The 22506-nt window shown below is 34.4% G+C and overlaps 1 protein-coding gene and 1 non-coding gene across 2 annotated transcripts in view; both read right to left on the reverse strand.

The window, feature by feature from the left end:
* The window catches only part of FAM133B (family with sequence similarity 133 member B), a 29494-nt gene extending 13510 nt beyond the window's left edge, over positions 1–15984 (reverse strand). Inside the window, exons 1-11 of the mRNA XM_015811538.1 lie at positions 15854–15984; positions 12765–12862; positions 11843–11921; positions 11060–11134; positions 10871–10903; positions 10577–10645; positions 8274–8369; positions 7481–7528; positions 5777–5872; positions 5290–5388; positions 4433–4492 (exon numbers count right to left, since the gene is read on the reverse strand). Coding sequence (XP_015667024.1) covers positions 4433–4492; positions 5290–5388; positions 5777–5872; positions 7481–7528; positions 8274–8369; positions 10577–10645; positions 10871–10903; positions 11060–11134; positions 11843–11921; positions 12765–12862; positions 15854–15877 — 777 coding nt within the window. The 5' untranslated portion in view covers positions 15878–15984. The remainder of the gene's footprint in view (positions 1–4432; positions 4493–5289; positions 5389–5776; positions 5873–7480; positions 7529–8273; positions 8370–10576; positions 10646–10870; positions 10904–11059; positions 11135–11842; positions 11922–12764; positions 12863–15853) is intronic.
* Positions 12314–12470, reverse strand: LOC114922293. The gene has a single exon (XR_003810371.1). It is a non-coding gene; the product is annotated as a U1 spliceosomal RNA (small nuclear RNA).
* Positions 15985–22506: the final 6522 nt, after the last annotated feature.

The raw sequence follows: 22506 nt of genomic DNA on the forward strand, positions 1-22506 counted from the left end.
AAATGACAGAATTAACTTGTTAACTTTATGGAAGATGGGAACTTTTTTCTTTTTTCTTTTTTTTTTCGTACAAGTAAGGGATAGTGTTAAATTATCTTGCTGAAATGGTAAAGATTTTGTGTATTTGAAGAACTAATTAAATGAATAATTTTTATTAATACGGAGGAGATGGATTGTTTAAGTTTAGAGTTTGGAGTTAAGAGATATTAATATTTGTTTACTTGTATTTGAATATTAGCCTAGGTTTGGTTTGGGAAGTCCGGGGGGTGGGGGGATGGCATATAACATTGTGTAATATCTGTGATGTATTTCTTTCTTTTTTATGATAAAAACAATAAAATTTTATATTGAAAAAAAAAGAAAAACAAATGGCATTGATCTTTGTTGATGCGCAGAAAGCATTTGATAATGTTAAATGGGATTTCATGTTGACCCAACTTAAACATATGAAATTTGGGGAAAGATTCATAAACATGTTCAAAGTAATTTATTCTAAACAAGAAGCAAAAGTAATTATGAATGGAGAATTAACAAAAAGTTTCCAAATACAAAAAGGTATGAGACAAGGTTGCCCACTATCAGCATTATTATTTGCACTCTCTTTAGAACTTTTAACAAGAATAATTCGAGAAGATAAACTGATTAAAGGCTTAGAAATTAAGAAAGAGATATTTAGATTATAGGCCTATGCAGATGATCTAGTCTTTATTTTGGAAGAGCCCCTAGAGTCTGGCTCAAGACTATTACAGGTCCTGGAAAACTATGGAGATGTAGCGGGGTTGAAGATTAACAAAAAAACCCCAAAATGTTAGTTAAGAATATGACCAAATCACAAGAAAATGAGCTAGCAAAAAAAAATATAACATTCAAATATTTAAAAAAGTAAGGTACCTGGGGATTCAACTGACGGCAAGATGCACCACACTTAAAAGAGAAAATTACAATAAACTAAAGATCAAATCACAGTGGATATAGATAGATGGAAAAACTTACACCTATCCTTTATGGGGAGAATCGCGACAATTAAAATGAATGTACTTCCTAAATTACTCTTTCTATTCCAATGCATAATGATTAAATTAGGCAAAGACTTCGAAAATTTAAACAAAATTATATCCAAATTTATTTGGAAAGGGAGAAAACCGAGAATTGAATTCAAGTTATTACAAGACGTAAAGGAAAGAGGAGGATTCGGCCTCCCAAATTGGGAAAAATACTATCAGGGAACAACATCTGCCTGGATAAAGGAATGGATACACCTAAGGAATAGGAGATTGTTAGCATTAGAAGGCCATGACATGCAGATAGAGTGGCATGCAATACTATGGGATGGGAAACACAAGGCACATCAGTAATTTCAGAAACACTATATTAGACAGGCACTATTAGATGTGTGAATTAAAATTAAAAAATCTAACTACAGGAAAATCCCCAATTGGATATCAACATTGAAGATATTTGTGCACCCAAAATTTATGAACCTAGGAAGGGTAATCACATATAAAGACATTCTAGATGAGAACGGAGAGTTGAAAACAAGGGGAAAACTATTAGAAGATGGCATAGAGCTGGAATGGTGGGCATATCTGCAAATACAATCATGATACAGAAAAGATAAAAAAGAACCCGGGATAAAATTAGAATAAACAGATAAAATCCTACTAGGTACAGAAGATAAAACGATAAAAAAGATATATCAATATTTATTAGAACAAGACATGCTAGAAGAACAAGTAAAAGACACAATGCTAATTTGGAGCAAAAATTTTGGCTATGGTATCGATTTAGATAATTGGCAACTATTATGGGACAGGAATAGGAGGCTAACGTTAGCCACCACCTATAAAAAAAATCTATATAAGATGTTCTACAGGTGGCATCTTCCTCCCACAAGACTAGCAAAAAGGAACAAAAAATCCTCATTGATACGTTGGAAATGTAGAAAATTACCAGGGACTTACTACCACATGTGATGGGAATGCCCAAAAGCCCAAGAATTTTGGCATCTGATAAAAAATTGGCTGGAAGAGATATTATCACAAGAAATTGAATTAAAACCAGAAACCTTTTTTATTAGGGATTACCAAGAATAAATTCAACAAAGGATCTTTATATTTAGTATTGCACATTCTAACTGCAGCGAGACTAGCCTATGCTCAGAAATGGAAGAGAAAAGAAACCCCTACTGAAGAAGAAGTAATAAATAAAATTCTATCCTGCGCTGAAATGGATAAGTTAACATTAGAGCTTAAAAATCAAACTGAAACAGACTATTTCAAAATTTGGAATGAAGTATATAAATGGCTAGAGTCAAGGAGGCATGCTGGGACGAATGTTGATCGATAAGTTGATAGTTTAGAAATTTTTATACCAGTATTTTTTATAAGATAGAATTAGAAGTTATTCAACCATAATGTATATGATTGAAAGAACGCTTACTAGAAAGTTCACAGATCTTATATGCATATTTTGTTATAATGTAGAGAAACTTTTTTCTTTCTCTCACAAGGTAATACTAATAGTATTGTTTAAACCAGGGAAGTTCTATCATGTCCATTGTGTCGTTTTTGTTTTTAACTGTATATTCAATAAAAAATTTTTTTTTTAAAAAGGTTGAAAGGACTAAACTGGGCTAAAACCCATGTTACCTGGACAGAGGAACAATGGGACAGTATTATTTGGAGTGATGAGACCAAGATCTCCCTGTTTGCTAGTGATGGCATAAAATACGTAAGGAGAAGAATCGGAGAAGATTTGCATCCTGATTGCATTACATGTCCCGTGAAACACCCAGTCAGTGTTATGATCTGGGGCTGTATGACATCAAAAGGTGTGGGCAGAATATAAATGGCCAAAATAGATTAATGAAATACTTGAGCCTTCCACACATGATCTTTTCCAAGACAATGAAGCATTTATATTTCAACAGGATTCAGCTCCATGTCATGTTGCTGCTGTGTGCAAAAAGTGGCTTCAAGATAATCATATTCCACTGCTGGAATGGCCTGGGAATAGCCCAGACCTTAACCCAATTGAAAATCTATGGAGCCAACTAAAGAAACTTGTTAGTCAGAAGCGACCCAGCAATAAAACCCAGTTAATAGAAACAATCATTCAATATTGGTTTCACATTATAACAGATGCAGAACTAAAGGACTTGGTTCACTCCATGGGAAGACGTTGTAAGACCATAATTCATGCTAAAGGTTACCCAACTAAGTATTAACTGACATGGTGATAATTTTTGTATATCTCATTTTTTCTATGGTGATAATTTTTGTATATCTCATTTTTTCTATGGTGGCAATTTTTGTATATATTGTTTTTTCTGTGTTTCACTTTTCTTCTTTATAACTGCTATTCTAATAGCAAATCCTTCATAAAAGTTAATGCATTACATTCTTGATTAAATTATCTTTCCATTGATATATAATTTTATGGTACTACTCCAAAAAAGTGGTGTTATTAGCCATCAAACCTCAAATGTACACTTTTCCCAAAAGGTTTCCACAATTTTGGCCACTACGTACATAAATAAATAATAGCAGGCTATCATAATCAGCTCAGTTATAATTATTGGCCTAGCTGGTCTTCCACACTTCCATTTACTTTAATGGGGCATGCTCAGAAAATTTTCCCTTAAATTCTTAAAGAAAAAGATTGCAGTTTATATCATGGAAAGTTTATATCATGGAAATATTAGCAAAACTGTATTATTTTTGTCAAATCAAACTATGTACTCTAATTAACAATTTCAACTCAAAAACACAAGCACAAAATTATATTACACATATCTAAAAAAGTAATATTTGTATATATTAATGCTACATTCCTGTTCCAAAAATGGTATCAGTAAAAATGAAATATCACAGGAGTTACTAAATGACATTTGATTCTGTAGAGGAATTTTGCAAATGTCTTTGTAATAGAAAATTAAGTTTTATTAATAGTCTGTTAAAATAAAACACCCAAATTCAACTTTGGTTTATAGATACAGACCTCCTGATGCATCTTTGTCCACAGGGAGTTGCGTCATTCATTACAACAATGAAACTGATTGACATCTGCATATCAAATCACATGCACATATCCCTGAATAAAGTAGGCAAAACCTTTTGGCATCCATCCAGTTTTACACTACCGCTCAATCATGTAAACCATGGGAAGGGTTTCTTTCAAATATGTCCTATCCGCTACTGGAGGGCTAGAGAGGGGTACTATATGTATATTAAGCATCAGGCAACAACAATGGCTATTTCCAGCCCAATGGTACTGGGCAAGCTGAATGTCTAGATTTGTTAACATACAGGAGAGCTCATGCAGTTGGCAGATTTGATCATAATTTTCACAATTTGCAAGTCTCTATAGTCTCATTGCACTTTTGAGAAAGAAAAACTTGACTTAAGTATTTTGGATGAGAGCTTGAACTTGCTGTTTTCTTTTTCTTCTTTTTGCTGTGCTTCTTATGTTTCTTCCGCTTTTTTGTTTTATCCTTTAAAAAGGAAAATACCAAAAACGATTGTTATATTCTGAAACTACCTGATTCCAATTCAAGTTTTGTCTCTCCAAATGCATTTTCAAGGAAAGGATTAATTAAAGCCACCGAATATCATAAGCCCATCTAAGTTAAGAACAGCAAATACCACCCTACTAGAAGGTTTACAGAAGACACTGTCCACAAATTTATCTCTAGAGTTGTTTTTCTTTATATATAAAGTTCTAACTTTAATTCCTCATATAACATTTCATTAATTTGAAAAAAAATCCAAGAAAGCTAATTTATAATTTGTTGCCAAGAGATATTAGCAAGATTATATTAAACAATCTGATTTGATTTGTTAATTCATCCTATATCTTATTACCTGCTTAGGACTATTGTATTTAGTAAATATCATATAGTAAATATCAAATATAGTATAGCAGTGTTCCAAAATCTCAGGGGCTGCCACAAAGAAGAGGGAGTCAAGCTATTCTCCAAAGCACCTGAATGCAGGACAAGAAGCAACGGATGAAAACTAACTAAAGAGAGGAGCAACCTAGAACTAAGGAGAAATGTCTTGATAATTAGAACAATTAACCAGTGGAACAACCTGCCTCCAGAAGCAGTGAATGCTCCAACACTGGAAGTTTTTAAGAAGAGACTGGACAGCCATTTGTCTGAAATGGTATAGGGTTTTCTCCCTGATTAGGGGGTTGGACTAGATGCCTCCAAGGTCCCTTAGAACTTTATTATAAAGTCACAAGAAACTCAGAGCAATTGAAATAGGGAGGTTGCCCCAGCATATATACATGCTGATAAAAAAAATGGAGTTTAAAATTCTTAGACAGAAAAAATAAGCTTACATTTTTCTCTTTTTCTTCACTATTTTTCTTCTTTTTTGCTTGTACCTAAATAAGAAGAAGCAGAATCACAGAATACACATTTTACAAAAAGGCTGAAAAACTGAAATAGCAATCACAATAGAAATGTTGCTTAATTATAACTTGGAAAAAAGGACTACTTCTCCAATAGCTATTTTGTACTATCTGGCAATTTCGTGTTTTATAATCCTGCTGTCATGTCTAAACTTTTCAGGAACATCACAGCCAACATTTTGGAGTTCTACAGTCTAGAAAGAACTATGTAGGAAAGATCTTTGTGGGTCTCTTAATTCACAATCATCTGAAGCAGCACATATGGGAAAAATGGACCAAAATTTCTGCATATGCATATGAATGGAGACCTTGGTGAACATTTTTAAATAATGTAAATGCTTTGCTTTATATTTAAACTGACCTCCTCGGTTTGAATCGATTCCAATGAAGAGTCTGATGGCAATAATTCTTCCATATGATCTGCTTTTATTCTTTTCCTAACAAGACTTTTGGAATCCTAGGTAAGATTAAAATATTTAATTATGGTCACCTTTAAAAATCACATTTCCTCTGATAAAGAATAGCCCCTCTCTCTTCAACTTTCTTGTTCTTCACTATTGCCAGATCTTGTTATCTATTCTTTTCTTAATGTACTGACTACATAATACTTTGAAGAACAGAAAAGAGACACAACAAGTATTACATGGCTAGCACAGAGGGAGGGAGGGAGGGAGGGAAGAAGGGGGGGGAGAGAGAGAAGCACACAAAGCAGGCAAAGTAAATAACAACAAAGCCTGGCAATAGCTAAGAGCAGGAAAATTGAAGAGACGGAATGATTCTGGCTGTACAAGACCAACTCTTAAGAAAAATGTATACACAGCCAGAATTCAGAAAATAGTAACAGACCGCAAAACACTACCTCTGCAAAGAAGCTGAAAAACAGTAACCACCTAGTTAGCTGTTGCAAGAAGACTGTGCAGACTTATAACAGCACCACAAAATATCAACAATAAACAACTGTTGATAAGAAAGACTAAAGTGTCTGAATAATGAAATCAAAATACCTGGAGACAAAGTAGAAGAGAAACAACTGGGGAAAATTACAAAATACAAATACCTGCAAATAGAAGTAGAATGACTATGGCAAAAGAAAGCAAAGATAGTACCAAGAGTAATAGGTGCCTTGGGTGCAATCCCCATACCTCTGGAGCATACTTGAATACCATCAGCATTGACAAAATCACCATTAGTCAATTGCAAAAGGCACCTTTACTTGGAATAGCTTACATCCTGCAACAGTATCTTTAATACTGTCAAATAAACACATCTGCCTATCCCAGATCCTTGGGAAGGATTGATAAGTTGATAAAAATGCCAAATCCAATCTAAACATCTGGCCGACTGTGCTATCTAACATAATGATTTCCAAATATAAACAAATACATTTTTGCCATATAACACACCATATTTAACTATGGTTGAAAAGAAAAAGTACGGGTAATTAATGTGACAATACCAGGGAACAATAAAACAGAAGACAAAGAATTGGAGAAGATTACAAAGTATCAAGATTCAAAAATCAAAACTGGAAGATTATGGCTTAACTAGCAGTAATGGTCCTAATAGTTACAGGGACATTGAGTGCCCTACCAAAAAGCCTTGGATGACGCTGAAAAAATCTGCATATTGACAAATTTTTCATCTGCTAATTATACAAGACCATATTGCTTGGATCTGGACATATACTATGCCAATACATTATGACAACCTAAGTTCTTGAAAAGAACTTGATGCAAATGAAGGCCAACACCAACTAAAAGATTGGCAGCTATGATTTCATCTTATTTATTTAAGAACAAAATCAAAACTTATTGCTGATTGTATGACCAACTATAATAATAAAAATATATTTATTAAATTAAATTAATAAATTCTTAGAGGTCAACTGATATAACAGATCAGGTTTTGGAATTAGTTTGCCTAACAACCAGCAATTTTAATGCCAAACAGCTATTAATTTCAGAGTTTTTTTTACAATTAAGCAAGTAAGAATTTTCATTTAATTATTCTATAATTGCAAATTTATTTTCAAGGAATTTTTAAAAGTACTATGAAACTGTTTTACCTTGTCTCTTTCATAATCTTCCTTTGTCCGTTTAGTTCTTAGGCTATCCTAAATAATAAAAAAGTAGATATTAAAAACAGCATTAATGACAGTGTACACTTAAATTTGCGTCTGTATAAGCAAATAGTGCAGAAGTAATGGCAATTGGTATTCTGGAAATGGAATAATCAAAACAGAGCTTGCAATGAAAAATAAAACAGATATGTATTATTGTTGCAATAGAGCAGTGGTGGCGAACCTATGGCACGGGTGCCAGAGGCGGCACTCAGAGCCTTCTCTGTGGGCACGTGTGCAGTCGCCCCAGTCCTAGGCCTTCAGCTGGGTTTTATAAAACCTTTTCGCTTTAGGCCTCCGCCACCGTGTGCAAAAAAAAAAAAAAGGTTCAATCAATCAGTCAATTTCAACTTCTCGCAGGGAAAAAAAAGATCTTGCAAAGTTGGAATTGATTGATTGAACTTTTTAGTCCCACCCAGTCTGCCATTACACCACAGCCACGCCCACCCAATGGGCCACACCCACCCAATGGGCCACACCCAGTCAATGGGCCACACCCACCCGGCACCCGATGATGCATAAGTGGGTTTTGGGTTGCAGTTTGGGCACTCGGTCTCTAAAAGGTTCGCCATCACTGCAATAGAGCCAGCAGAGCAAACATTTCACCAGTTTAAAACAAAGCACAGAGATCCAAATTTCATTCATATTCCACATATGCATTTCTGCTACCAGTGCACTCTAATCAGTGTGAAAAGTTTCATTCATAAATTAGGTAAAGATAGTATTTTTCTTACTTTACCTTGCTATCTGAATCAGAGTTTGAACTAGAGCTTTCAGATGACTTCTGTAGGGAGCAATATTTTTTTTTCTTTCTCTTTTTTCCTTGTTTCTTATCCTAATCATGAATATGATAAGAAAATTATTAGATTTTGTTCAGATTAAAACATTTCAGACATAAAGCATAAACACATATTTTTAATGACTAGCCACAGGAATAACTGGATTTTATGTTGTCCTTCCCATTTCTATATATTCAAGATAATGTCTTTGTTTAATAAGTTTTTATCAAATATCATTTTAATATTCTGATTTCATTGACTTGTATTCAAAGATCAAAAGCTATGAAGAAAAAACATTTCAGAGAAAAACAAATAAAGCTCAAAAACATTCTTAAAATAAAAATTTTAGAAATTAAATGGAAGCAATGTTTATTCAAAAGCTCAATATAAGTCATTCTGAATTAAACAGGCATTATATTCCAATAGTAAAAAGAGTGAAATTCAATTTAATTGTTTTTATCAATTACTACATTACTTCAATGAAAAATAAATGGCAAAACATTCTAAATATAATTTTTCATACTTTGGAACTATGATTTCAATCTATCAGAAAAGCAACTAAATTACAAAATAAAAATAAAAATCAAAAGTCCTGATTCATGAACAAATCTTGCCTAATTAATAGCTATCGGTCTCAGAGAAGTCATGTTTTTGACCAATTTGAACTAGAGCACCTAAGTCTTTTACTCCTCATATCCTTTTATACAACCTTTATGTCAAAGAGTTACATTACAGTTGTTTTAGTAAAGATCAAACAGGAATTTTTTTCATCCTTCACAATTCTGCCTTGTGAAAAGCCAAAAGGGATTGGAACTACCATGGTTACCTTCTGTATTAGAATCTCAGCTGCTACTTCTTCTCTGCCAGGGAATATCAGAAGGCAGAGAACTGATAAGGAGAGAGGATGTTTATCTTTCTGACTAACCAAATGTTTCCATCAAGATTCTTCCAATTTTTTTTCTTCAAGAGATCCATACCGGTTTCTATCACATATGCATGCCAGAATCATGACTGGGAAACCAATCAAATTTACAGTACTTCTCTAAAAAATAATCCGTTCTGCTATTAATTCATAATGATTTGTGATATAATAAATCATTCTAGTCTGAGAGTTTATTTTTTACAATGGTTCAAGGCATCTTTCCATTCTACTAAAAATTCAGTCTTGTAAGGATGCTTAAACACTGTCCACACTTGTCTACTGGAATAGGAAGTCCTCAGCAATGATGCGTGGCGTTTTAGAAATTCAGCTGCCTGTTTAATACTGTACATGTACTAGGAGAGTTTCATTTCAATACTGTCCTTTTTGTCTACAAAATTATTCATTTTTTCTGGTATTCACTTAAGTTGTTTTATTTTCTATTGAAAAATAGCACAAGTTGTTTCTGATGTGAAGGTAAAAAATCTTTTAGAAAATTTCTACAAAACTCAATCCAGCAGATCCAAGGTACAAACACCCACACAAAAGAGGAGGGGAAAGAAAATAATAAAACTATACTTCAGCCTTTCATACATCTCCCTTTCACTTCCATTGATGTATGGGTGTGAATAGCTTCCTACGTTATCCAGTTACAGAAGTTACAGAAAAGCTTGGATTTTAGCACACTCAAGAAAATAGCTTCTATATAAATGTCAACCATTAAATGAATGAACTAAATATATTTTCAAGAAAGGGATGGGAATCAGGAATAGATACACACACATACATTCTCTCTCACTTTTGGCGCCAGTCTTCTGAGTGCATCCATAGGAGGTAGTGGGATTTCATAAGAGTACCCTTTCCTAAGCTACATGGAGGGTGCCTTGCTTTTTCATAAGCAATTATGAGAGGTTAATACAGATGAAAGGGGGAAACAAGATATGGTTTCATCTTCCTCTAATTCTCAGGAGCAGATTTTCAGAGAATAGAGGTGACAGACATTTACTCCCATCTCAGCCAGCGGATGAATACAATGACTCTGGTACTACTCAACAAACTTAGCGATGTCATCCTTCAGTTGGCTTTAAAAAACCAGTTCCTTAAAACAGGGATCCCCAACCTTAGCCACTTTATGATTTGTGGAGTTCAACTCCCAGAATTCCTCAGCCAGTCATGCTGGCTGAGGAATTCTGGGAGTTGAACTCCACAAGTCATAAAGTGGCCAAGGTTGGGGACCCCTGCCTTAAAAGATTTCCGACATTTCAATGAAAATGACACTGCTTCTCCTCCATTTAGACACCCATTTTGAATACGAAATTATGAAAAGTTACAATTCAGTCTTACCTCATCTTCAACATCAGATGAACTGCTGGAAGAATCAGAGCTTGATGAGGAAGAGGAAGATGGAGACAACTTGACCAAAGACAACAAAACGTAAATTTGTGAGATGCAGAATTTGTCAACAGAATAAATTAACCCGTGCCCCTGAAATTTATGGATATCATCCAAAGCTGCATCACCTGCATTTAAAAATCAATATTAAACATTAATAGTAAAAATCCAAAAATCACCCTTTTTCCTTTAAATAAACTATATAACTGTCTTAGGTGTTGAGAAATAAATGAAATCTTTGCTCACCCTACTGGATTTCTTCTTCTCTTTTTTCTTTTTCTAAAAAAAGAATTTTTTTCATTAATATGTTTGAATAAATTTTTGAAGTGCATTCTATAGCAACAACCACAATAATGCAGTTAAAGCAAAGACTATTGTAACACAAAATTTTCAAATCCCTAGTTCCGCATGGAGGGTACATATGAGGGCATTTACCTCTTTCTTTCTTGAAGTGCTCTCACTTCCACTTAACAATTTCTCTCTATGTTTTTCCAGTTCTTTTTTCCAGTTCTGAAAAACAATTGAAACAATTATGAGTATTTCTCAAGTATCCTTTATGGTCACTAACTCATAATAGCCATTTCTAGAGTTGGGAATTAATTATTTCAATTAGACTAGAATTCTATAGTCATTCTTCTGCAAAAAAATTCCCTTTGAATCCATTATTTATTTACACAATTTATACACTGCCCCCTCTTTACTTTTTAATAGGATTGTACTATTAGGCTTCATTACAGAGGTAGTCAGTACTGCAACCTAGCCTACGTATAATTTATTGGATGCCACAGAAAGAATAGGAGAAAACATGCATTTTTGTGAACAGCAATGTGGTTTTAACAATTGTGCTAAAACTATCTTTGCTAATCTGGTAGATTAATATGCCTAACATTTATGGCCAACATTAAGTACTTGAGATGTCTAATATTCAATCACTGACTGTTAAGCGCTGAATATCCAATCACATCTTGTTATTAATCTAGGATGTGCTAGATTAGATTTGCAATCATTGAAAGTTAATTTCTAACATGAAAGAACATTGGTTCTTATTGCTAATCATGTTTGCACTGGATCAGTATCTTTTGATGTATCTGCATAAGAAGCAATTAACACTGAACTGTACTTTAGTATAAAACTGAAATTTCATTAGCATTATATTATTAATAATAATAATACAGATATAAAATCTAGGCTTATGCCTACATTATTCAAATAACAAACCTCATTCATTCTTTCTTCAAATTCTGCTAAGGCCTTGGAACCTTTCTTCTTCTTTTCTAGTTGTTCTTTTACTTCTTCCCTTTAATGAAAAAATATATAATCTGTAATTGATACAAAAGTTTAGATCTGAAAATATTATCTTAGGAATCCTTGATGCTCTCTGACCTTGGTTAGATTTTCTAGACCTTACATTACCAAACTATGTAACATCATCACTGCAGATCTTGGCTTAAGGAAACTGAAAGAAAACTTGCTCTCTTTCTCTGTTTGTGCATCTCAAGTGAAACTGTGGTTTTATGCAACTGTGGTTTCATTCATGAAGAATGCAACTTCTATCAAATGGAAATGTGCACAAAGCTCTATGCAACTCATCTAGACCTACATTCAAAAACTGGGCAACCGATAATCTTAAGGGGTGGGATCATAAGTTTAAGAGATGAAATTTTGTTTATTTATTGACTTTATATGGCTGCCCATCTTGTGTACACAACTCTGGGCAACCAACAATTATGCAGTTGAATTTCTCACATTTGGGGAAACTGCAGGAGACAGTTAATCTGGAATAAAATTGCTAAGCCTCACCCTTTAAAACTTCATGATTGAAGATTTTCACCTGCCAGTTAAAGCCTTAAAGCATTTGTAAGTCTTAAAGAGTTTCATTTTGCCCTAAAAGACAAAATGTGAAACCTCACCCAAATTTTGAGCCTATCCATATTTGGATGAGTTCCAGAAGCCAGAAGTGGATGGTGGAAGTCCACATGTGGACCTCAAACTCCATTTTTCTTTTCCTGATTTAATGTCATACACGAACCAGTCCATTAATTTGGGGCACAAGTATTACATTAAGGCAAATTTTACTACTACTTTTTCTTAATAGAGTATAATCTTATAAAAGGAACAAAGTCGTCATTTGCAGACATACCATGTTGGTCTTGGTCTGTTCAAGTAGTCTTGTATTGTAGGTCCTGAAGAGGGAGCAGGACCTCGTGATCTAGCCATTGCTATGGGATTCATATATGCCTTAAATACGACAAAGAAAGAGTGAGAGAACCTTAAATTACTCCAATTTGCAACCCTTAAAAATAGCTTTTTTTCTGGTAATTTTCAAAAATGATATAATATTGTCATTTAGCCAATCTATGTAAGTTATCAACTTGATAGAATTGTCAAGGTATTGTAAAACGATTGTTGAGATAACATATTTTGATAGTTTCACTTTTTGATGTGTCCAGCTTCCTCTCCAATGGTTATAAAAAGCTAGTATTTAAAGGTATATATTTACTGTCAGACTTTTATATATAAATAAAATGTAATATATTTGTATAAGTAAAAATAACTCTCAGTGATTAATGAAACATACTCATATGGTTATGGCATTTGGGGGTGAGGAGGCAGTATGTTGGGATATTTCTTACTTTTAATTTGCCTCAGCAAAAGCTGCGTACAATTGGACTCTGGGAAATCATTCTGCTCAAGAAAAATTGAATGGAACTAACACAGAGGATCATCTAATACTGTAATATTTAACATCTTATGAGAGGACAGCAACAAAATAAATATTCTTATGATACCATTAAGACTAATAAATTTATCGCTAAGCTTGCTAAGAGAATACGGTATATAAGAGAATGAATATTGTTCCTACATTTCCTTATCTTTCACTATGTTATTACATCAATTTTGATGACCTTTTAAAAATTAGTTACACATTTAAAACATGGACCTCATTAAATAAAGTATTTTATATATGAAATGAAAGTTGGGGTAGAGATGATTAATTTATTATAGCATAAAATGAGAGGAATGTAGACAACCACTAGGTCAGTGGTGGCGAACCTATGGCACGGGTGCCAGAGGCGGCACTCAGAGCCCTCTCTGTGGGCACGCATGCCATCGCCCCAGTCCTAGGCCTTCAGCTGGTTTTATAAAACCTTTTCGCTTTAGGCCTCCGCTGCCATGTGCAAAAAAAAAAAAAGGTTCAATCAGTCAATTTCAACTTCTTGCAGGAAAAAAAAAGATCTTGCAAAGTTAGAATTGATTGATTGAACATTTTAGTCCCACACAGTCTGCCGTTACCATGGCAGCCATGCCCACCCAATGGGCCACACCACCCAATTGGCCACACCCAGCCAATGGGCCACACCCACCTGGCACTCGAAGCTACATAAGTGAGTTTGGGTTGCAGTTTGGGCACTCAGTCTCTAAAAGGTTCACCATCACTGCACTAGATTTATCATTACCACCTTTTCAAATCTCTGACATATTTCCTACCTCCCCATGCAATCCAAAACATATATTTTCATTATTAGAAACCTTCATCAAAGAACAGTTTGTAGTAAAGTAAAAGAACAGAAAATATTCAATATTGCCATCTCTTAATCTGGATTTTTAAATTAAAAAAATAGTAAAAGAACTATTAGCATATTAATGATTAATGAAGCTATTGTATGCAAATGTAATCTGGGAAACATATATTTATATTGAGGCATGCATATCTAGGGCATATTATTAACTGCAGATTCAATAGCAGGTTATCATGAAACTTATAAGAAATCACTCTTTTTTCTATTCTTTAACCATAAGGCATTCACTATTTAATATAGACATTATTGTTTCAGCATGTTTGAACTACCAGTCATTTAATATGGGTTGTTTCTGGATTCTACCCAACTGGATTGTGTTATGGGCCTTGGTAAGCAATCAGAGAATTGAAACATCAAGCTCAGAACCAACTGTGAATAAAAACACATCTCTTTGGCGAATTTCTTTGCTTTCTATTTTTTATTTTTTTCATCATCTTTTTCTGGCTTAAATAAAATAGCCTGAAAGTGACCCTTGTAAGCTAATGTATAAATAAATAATTGAAGTTTTGATTTTAGGCAGAATTTGACTTATACAAAATGAATCATCAGGCTGTCTATATAATATCTCATTTATAAAATTAACATACAAATCTTTGTCTTAAAGTGGCCTGTTTTATAATAGATTTATTACTGCCTGTCTTTATTCAGAAAACAAAGGTTATTCACAGAGAGAAATAAAAAACTTCCCCCCAGTTTTAACATTTCACTGACAGTGTACAAAGTTTGATAGTGCTTTTCTACTCCCAACGACAACAAATCATCATTCAGTGTGCTATGTAGTTTTTACTTAGGACAAATTAATCATTTCTATATCTTCAGTGTATTCTTAGGAATTTAACAAAAGCAGGGAACATAGTCTCTTCAAACTGAGAAATAAGGATGAGCACATTTTGTTTTCTAAAAAGCACAGCTAAATAGACAGATGCCTTAGAAAACTTTTAACTTTCCACTACTCTTTTAGAAATATCTTACTGCTCAATATATAATGTGTCACTCAAGTCTACTTAAACAATCTATACATTTTGATGTGATAATTAAATCATCTTTAAGCATAAAATCAAAAAAAAAAACCACCAAGATGAAAAACACAAAAAATAATGGACTTAAGTTTTGAAATACAAAAACTGGGACTCGAGATTATTTTATAATTAAGGACCTAATGCTGAGAAACATACAGGCAAACTCCATATATTTATATAAGATCAGATAATATCCTTATAAAAAAAATACCAGGTTACTTTTCATTCTGATCACATAATTGAGACGAAAAACCCACTAGATCCACCATGTATTGAAGGGCCCAACTTACTACTTTGATTTCATGACAGAGGGAGAAATGTTTCATGTGGAAAGCCCCAAAGAACTCTCACAGCCACCCACCCTTCCGATTCAAACGACTACAAAGCCCATGACAATCAGAACTATTTTTAGTAGCTCACCCCTTTTGTCAATGAAATGAGGAAAGGTCTGCAGGATGTCTGTGACAGACACTGGCTATTCCTCCCCCCAATTTCAAAGGTGGTCGCATAGCCACCGTCTCCCTCTGAGTCCTTCATCCCCACCCAGGCCAGTAGGAAAGACTATGTCCCTTCTTCAAAACCCTTGCCGTTTCGATCGCGCCTCTAGGAGAGAGACTTAGCTTACGCACCACCCGGTTATCCCTCTTCCCCATGGCGTGCAGGAATCCCGGAACCCCAGCGACGAAAATCAAACCGGCCTAGCCGGAGCCCCTTTCTCTGCTACCCGTCAAGTTTTTAACATCAGATACTACTGAGCATGCTCAGGGACACCGAACATGCTCAGTGGCAGCCATTGTAGCCATTTGCCCTTCCTTGTTTGCCCTCACGAGAGGGAGAACGAGAGAGATGAAAGAACTCGGCGTTTAGTATGTGTCGCGGTGGTATGATTTTCTTCCTTTTTTAATACTTACTTCGAACCTAATCTTTAAGTAGTTAAAATATTGTACGGAGTAAATATAGGAAAGTGAATGTAACCGCAATAAGGCGAGAGAGCCCCAGGATAGCAAAAATTGTGGGGAAAGACGCAATGTTCATTTCTTCTCGATTTTTTTTTTTTGTTCGCGGGAGATTCAAAAGAGAGCTCAATCGGTAAAATGAGCATCTACACTTCCTATGACGTTGGTGTAAAATTGTAAAAATGTATACGTAAAAAACACGGACCGTATCACATGTATCTTTGTAATGAGGATATAGGTAAAAAATAATTCAATAGAGTAAGGATCTGGGAATAAGTGAGCAACTTCAGTTGTGAGAAAAACTTAAAACGGTGTTTCCCAGTTTAAAACGTTAACATGGGGAGTTCGTTTCCCAGAATTGCCCAGTCAGCTTATTCGCTGAAGGATTCTGGGAGCTGAAGTCCACACATCTTAAAAGGTCCGAGATTGAGAAACACTCACTTAAAAGGATGCTTTCTAACACCCACTGAAGCTTCTTTCTGCAGATCTAGGGAGATATCGGGAGTGGGTTGAAGAACAAGATCTTTTCCACATTGCAAGGTTTTTCTGAATTATAGGCTTTAATTTGCCTGTTACCTACCAAATGCAAAGCATTTATAAGGAGAAGACTGCAAGGAAATATAATGGCAGTCTTCAAAGATCTGAAGTGCTGTGATTTAGAAGATAGCTGAAGAATTGTTCTAATTATTTCATAAGAAAATAAATACCATAGTACACTTGAAGTACAGGGAAGTTGATTTTCATTGGAAATAGATGCTGGAGTGGATTGGACTGGATAGCCTTGATAACATCTTGGATCTAGTCTCAGATATGGTTAGTTCAGACAGACCAATAGATCCTATTGCACAATCTCATTGAGAAATATTTCAATTTGCCTTTTATGTTACCTATAGTTGGCAATGATTAGCAGATAAAATCCTCAGGAACTCCTTTTTTTAGCTTTATGATAGCTTTATAGATTTTATAAACAAAGGACGGCCTTTGTTTCAATAATTCATGAAATATTCTAGAGGAAATTAACTACTGCTTTGATTGATCAATGTCTCCTTAAATTAAATATACTACTGCCCCATGGCACTATTAAGGTGAGGGCTTACTACTTAAGCGACATAAGTGGATCTATCTCTCCTATCTCACCTGGCTAGATAAGATTTGGTTCTACTCTAAGACAAATTAACAGTGATTTAGCATATTGTGTCTTGCCAGCACTGTCTGCCTTTGGCATAGATAAAACTCAGCCTGAATTGAAGCAGAGGAATTGGGAGTTTGACATTTAAGTTGAATCAGTGTTTCCCATCTTTTCTATAATGTAACCTCATGCACATAACTTGACTATCCTGAGATTTTTTTTTAATACCCTATATGTTACTCACAGGAGATTATTACTTTGGCATAAACTGGAACACTAACTAGCAGATACACCAAACTTACGTATGACAGCTGCAGTAATGGTATTCAAATGCCCATTATATACACTAATAGGGATGAAAATTCACAACCCCAGTTGTCAATAATTTGAACTGCTCCTCTGATTATGATATTTATGCTCTTCTAATTCTCAGAAGGCCACAAAATTTTTATCAATAACCATGGTCTCCAGAAACCACCTAGTGCTCCTTCAAATTAACATTTGTAACAATGTAATTTTATTGTTTTATTTACCATATTTGTTTTACTTCGCTTTTATGATTGGTCTTGGACAATGCATACATACCTTTTAAACCTTATATACCATCTAATTGAGTGAACAGTTGATTAACAACTTGGTCAGTTATACCAATGTTATCGTGACCTCTTCCAGGAAAAAGAAAATCAAATTTATCAAAGAAAAGTATGCATGGCTTGGCTGCCTGAGCTCTGCAATATAAACTTCAGACTAAAGAAATAAAATATCATTTGCCAAAAGTGAAAATGTGAAATTAGCAGATCCAAATATAGGTAATCCTTAAGTTATGACTGCAATTGAGCCCAAAATTTCCATTACTAAATGAGATAGTTAAGTGAATTTTTGCCCCATTTGATGATTTCTTGCCACAGTTGTTAAGTGAATCACTGTAGTTGCTAAGTTACTAACATGGTTGTAAATTGAATCTGGCTTCCCCACTGATTTTGCTTGTGAGAAGGTCTCAAAAAGTGATCACATGACCTGGGACACCACAACCATCATAAATATGAGCCAGGTGCCAAGCATCAGAATTTTGATCATGTGGCCATGGGCATGCTGCAATGGTTGTAAGTGTGACAAACAATCATAAGTCATTTTTTTCAGAGACATAACTTAGAGCATCACTAAATGAATGGTTGTAAGTTGAGGACTAGCTATATTTCATCTTTCATAACCGTCTTGCTGTGACTTTCTCATATCACTCTTTAGCAAACTCAATTCTTACAATAATCATAAAAACAGATTCGGGAACCATCGATCTGGACCCAAATATATCACGAACTGCCTGTTCACTTGCTCCAATGCATTGCAATGCTGGTCCCTGCAAAAAACAAAATGGTAAATGTACAAAAAACTTATATAGTACAAGTCAAAAGCATTTGCACTAGCAAGTGGTTTTAAATATATAATGATTTAAAATATTTCTAACATACTTTTAAATGTATATTGTTTTAAAATATTTATATCTCACTTTTCTACTATAATATTCAAACTATAAGGGATTCATACTTCTCAAAGAGGATGAAAGAGGAATACACAAGAATGATTCTTTTGAATCATAGATATAACAATAATACAATACTTTCACATTTTGAACTACTTGGATAAATTAAAATTACTGAGAAAAACCAACATACAAAAGATAAAATATATAGAAACATTTTTTACAATAAGACAATCTATGTTAAAATAGATACTACTCTCAATATTCTACTGAGTTTTGCTAACAACCACATAGATAATATATGTGACAATATGTCCCTAATCTGTTTTTTCAGATATTTAAATGATGTACCCATTGGCACATAATTGAGTCCACCCACTTTGCTTCTGATCATCCTCTTCACCTTTTATTTCCCAGCATTAGAGCCTTTTCCAGAAAGTTAGGTCTTTGCATAATCTTTTTAAGGTAAGATAATATGACTGTTGTCATTTGTACCTTTGATGAGAACACTGGGTTCTTTGATCCATTGGTTGGTTTTCTTGGCTGTCCACTGTATTGTTTGAAGTCTTCTCCAAGACCAAAGTTCAAAATCATTAATACTCTTCCTACTCTCTTTCTTCAACTTTCATTTCTGTAGAATGTCACAAAGAATACCAAGGCTTCCATGACTCTGATCTTTGTAAGTATAGATATAACACAGCATTTATATTTCTTTTTCGAGGCCTTCATGTTTGCTCAGCATGAAGCAACACCAGAGGCAATCGCCTAGATAGCTGAATTGGACATCCAGTTATGAGGCCACTACCATACCTTCATAGAAATTTTATTTATAATTATGTGGACTGCATATATAGGTTTATTTCTATTCTGTCATGTCATCATGCACTAAAAAAAATAAAAAATGGTTGCTCTACTAACTGCTAGTCTGTATCCTTTCTTGTTGATAGTCGATTCTAAAAGGCAGCAGCTACCCACTACTCCGAGACCGCCTTCTGCCGCAGATTACCTCCCATCGGCCGGTATGCTCCCACAGAGTGGGTCTCCTCAGGGTGCCGTCAGCCAGACAGTGCCGGCTGGCGACCCCCAGGGGGAGGGCCTTCTCGGTGGGAGCCCCCTGGGAGACCTTGCTTGATGGGGGTCTCTAGGCCCACTAGGGCCTAGAGGGGAGGAAGGCGGGCGCCCTAAAGACATGGCTTTTCCAACAAGCGGGATTGGCCTAGGGAATTTTAGTGGGGTTTTTAAGGGAAATTTTAATTATTAGGCCATTACAAATATTTCCTTTTAATCTGGTTTTAAATTGATATTTATTGTAATCTTGGTTTTATAAGGCTGTCAGCCGCCCTGAATCCGGTAAGGAGAAGGGCGGGATACAAATCAAATAAATAAATAAATAAATATTTTAATTGCCAATTTTAAGGCTGGTTCTACCTCTTGTCCTTAGTTGGATTTTTGTAATACTTAATTTTAGTTTCATTTTTTCACTATGGATCTTGATATTACTATAGCTTTCAGATCTTTGTATAATTAGTCCTCATAGTAGCTGGGAGTGGAATTTTCATTGGTAAGCAATGTAGTTGTAAAGCATGACTTCACTGCTTAGTGACAGTCTCAGCTGCTGTTGTTAACTGAAGCTCTCAGCTATTAGATAAGGTCAGAAAGAATAAATTCAAATAAATAAAAGATGAGATGAGATAAAATCTTGTTTTGCAAAGAGGAGGTCACCACAGAATTCTCTTCAAATATTATATTGCCTCATCTAAATATTGAAATTTAATATCATCTGAATTTTTCTTATTGCTTATGCTAAGATAAAATTAAATAAACCAGATAAAACAATAATCTTAAGTAAATGGTATTAATATTTTAAACCATTGACTATCTGAAATTAGTTACATTTACTTGTATATTTGCCTTCTGCAGCAAGCTAGGGCTCAAGACAAAAGTATTTTTAGTTTTCTCTTCTTCAGTGTCAGAAGTGATTATATTGAGGACAAAATCTTCCAGGCCTTCCAAAATGCAATGAACTTTAATCTGATTATTATTCAATGCAAAATATGGCATATTTTAACTTTGCAAATCTAGTTGATATGACAATGAGTTTCATTGTGTACTTTATTATTTTTAGATTTCCCTTTCATTAGTTACAAAAGAACCAATTTTAAAGGATTAAACAGAACAGATGGAAAGGTCCTTTACAGTTAGCTCAGATTGGATGTGCTACAATCAAATAAATAAAACTTACCCATTTTCTTTACAATATTGCAGCTTTTTCACAAATTATTAAAACATGTATGGCAACAGACATTTAGTTTTTAATCTAATATATTAAATGTAAATAAACTGAAATCCAATTGTAATTGGCTAAATCTTTTAAAATTGATATATAGGAAAAACAGGACTTGAGGTGGTATTCCTTGGTGGCAATAGTGGTGCTGGGACTGAAGTAGAGGCCCAGGGGCGGCAGCAGCCGGTGAGGCTCGAGGCTTTTATTTTGGTCCCAGCACCACTGGCACCACCACTGCTGCCATGGTGTGCTTTTGCAGGTTAGCTCAAAGAGCAGAGATAAGTGAATGAGGAGAGTTGAAGCAAAATCTATAAGTAGACAGTAAGATACTGGAAGCAGTCTATCAAATAATTAGGTCAAACTCACTGAAGTACATTCAGGCTGTAATCTGAGAGAGATTGGAATTTTTAGGATCTGAACTGATAGATGAGATTCTGACAGCAGCATATATATCTATATATGTAGCTTCTTTCTCAACCATTCAGGTATCTGAAATACAAAATAAGAATCAAACAGTTTCTTCTCTAATATAGAAAATATAGAAAAACTTTAATCTTTCATAAGATGTAGTCATTGGAATAGTAGTGAGACTAGTGTAGAATCACTGTAGGTGAGAGGGTTGGTATAGAAATTTGAGAAAGAAAGAAATTAAGACAACTTTGGATTTCAAAGCTATTCAAAGACTATAATTGTATTTAAAAGGTTAACAGCTTTCTCAATTCTCTCAAGAAAAAAGGATTCCTTGCACTGCATCTTTCCTCATCATCTATTGATTTGATTTGGTTTAATGATTTGACCCTTATTATTTTTACACATAACTCAAGGTGGTGAAAATATCCAACACAACTTCCTTCTCCTATTTTCCCCACAACTTCTGAGATGAGTTGGGCTGAGAGAGAGTGACTGACCCAAAGTCGCCCAGTTGCTTTCATGACTAAGATAAGACTTGAACTCAGTCTCGCACTTTCTAGCCTGATGCCTTAACCACTGGACAAAATGGCTTTCACATTATTTATGGCAATAATATTAACTCTGTTTTTGCAGCAGAAACTTTGCCCAAGTGAAGAAAGACTTCACTAAATTTTGTTTTGCTACTTTAAAACATTTAAGAACTTGATTTAGGAAGGGACATAATGATTTGAAATAAATAAAGCAAACTAAATTAGTATTTTTAAATTGAAATTATTTGAATTATTTAAGTTGGATTAGGATAATGCTCATTAAAGACAAAAAAAACCTATCATATGTATTATAGTTTGGAGATTGCTGACCAGCACTGACCATAAACATTTTTTTCTGAACAAGTACTAAAATTTAGTACAGTTTAGTTCTAGGTAAAATATTTTCACTCTGTAATGTTAATAAATCAACAACTCATCAAAATTGGTTTAAAATCCTAATGAGTCTAATATATTTTTTCCTGTAACCTTCAT

This window comes from Protobothrops mucrosquamatus, unplaced genomic scaffold (assembly GCF_001527695.2).
Source record: "Protobothrops mucrosquamatus isolate PMUCROS unplaced genomic scaffold, P.Mucros_1.0 scaffold45, whole genome shotgun sequence".
NCBI lineage: Eukaryota > Metazoa > Chordata > Lepidosauria > Squamata > Viperidae > Protobothrops > Protobothrops mucrosquamatus.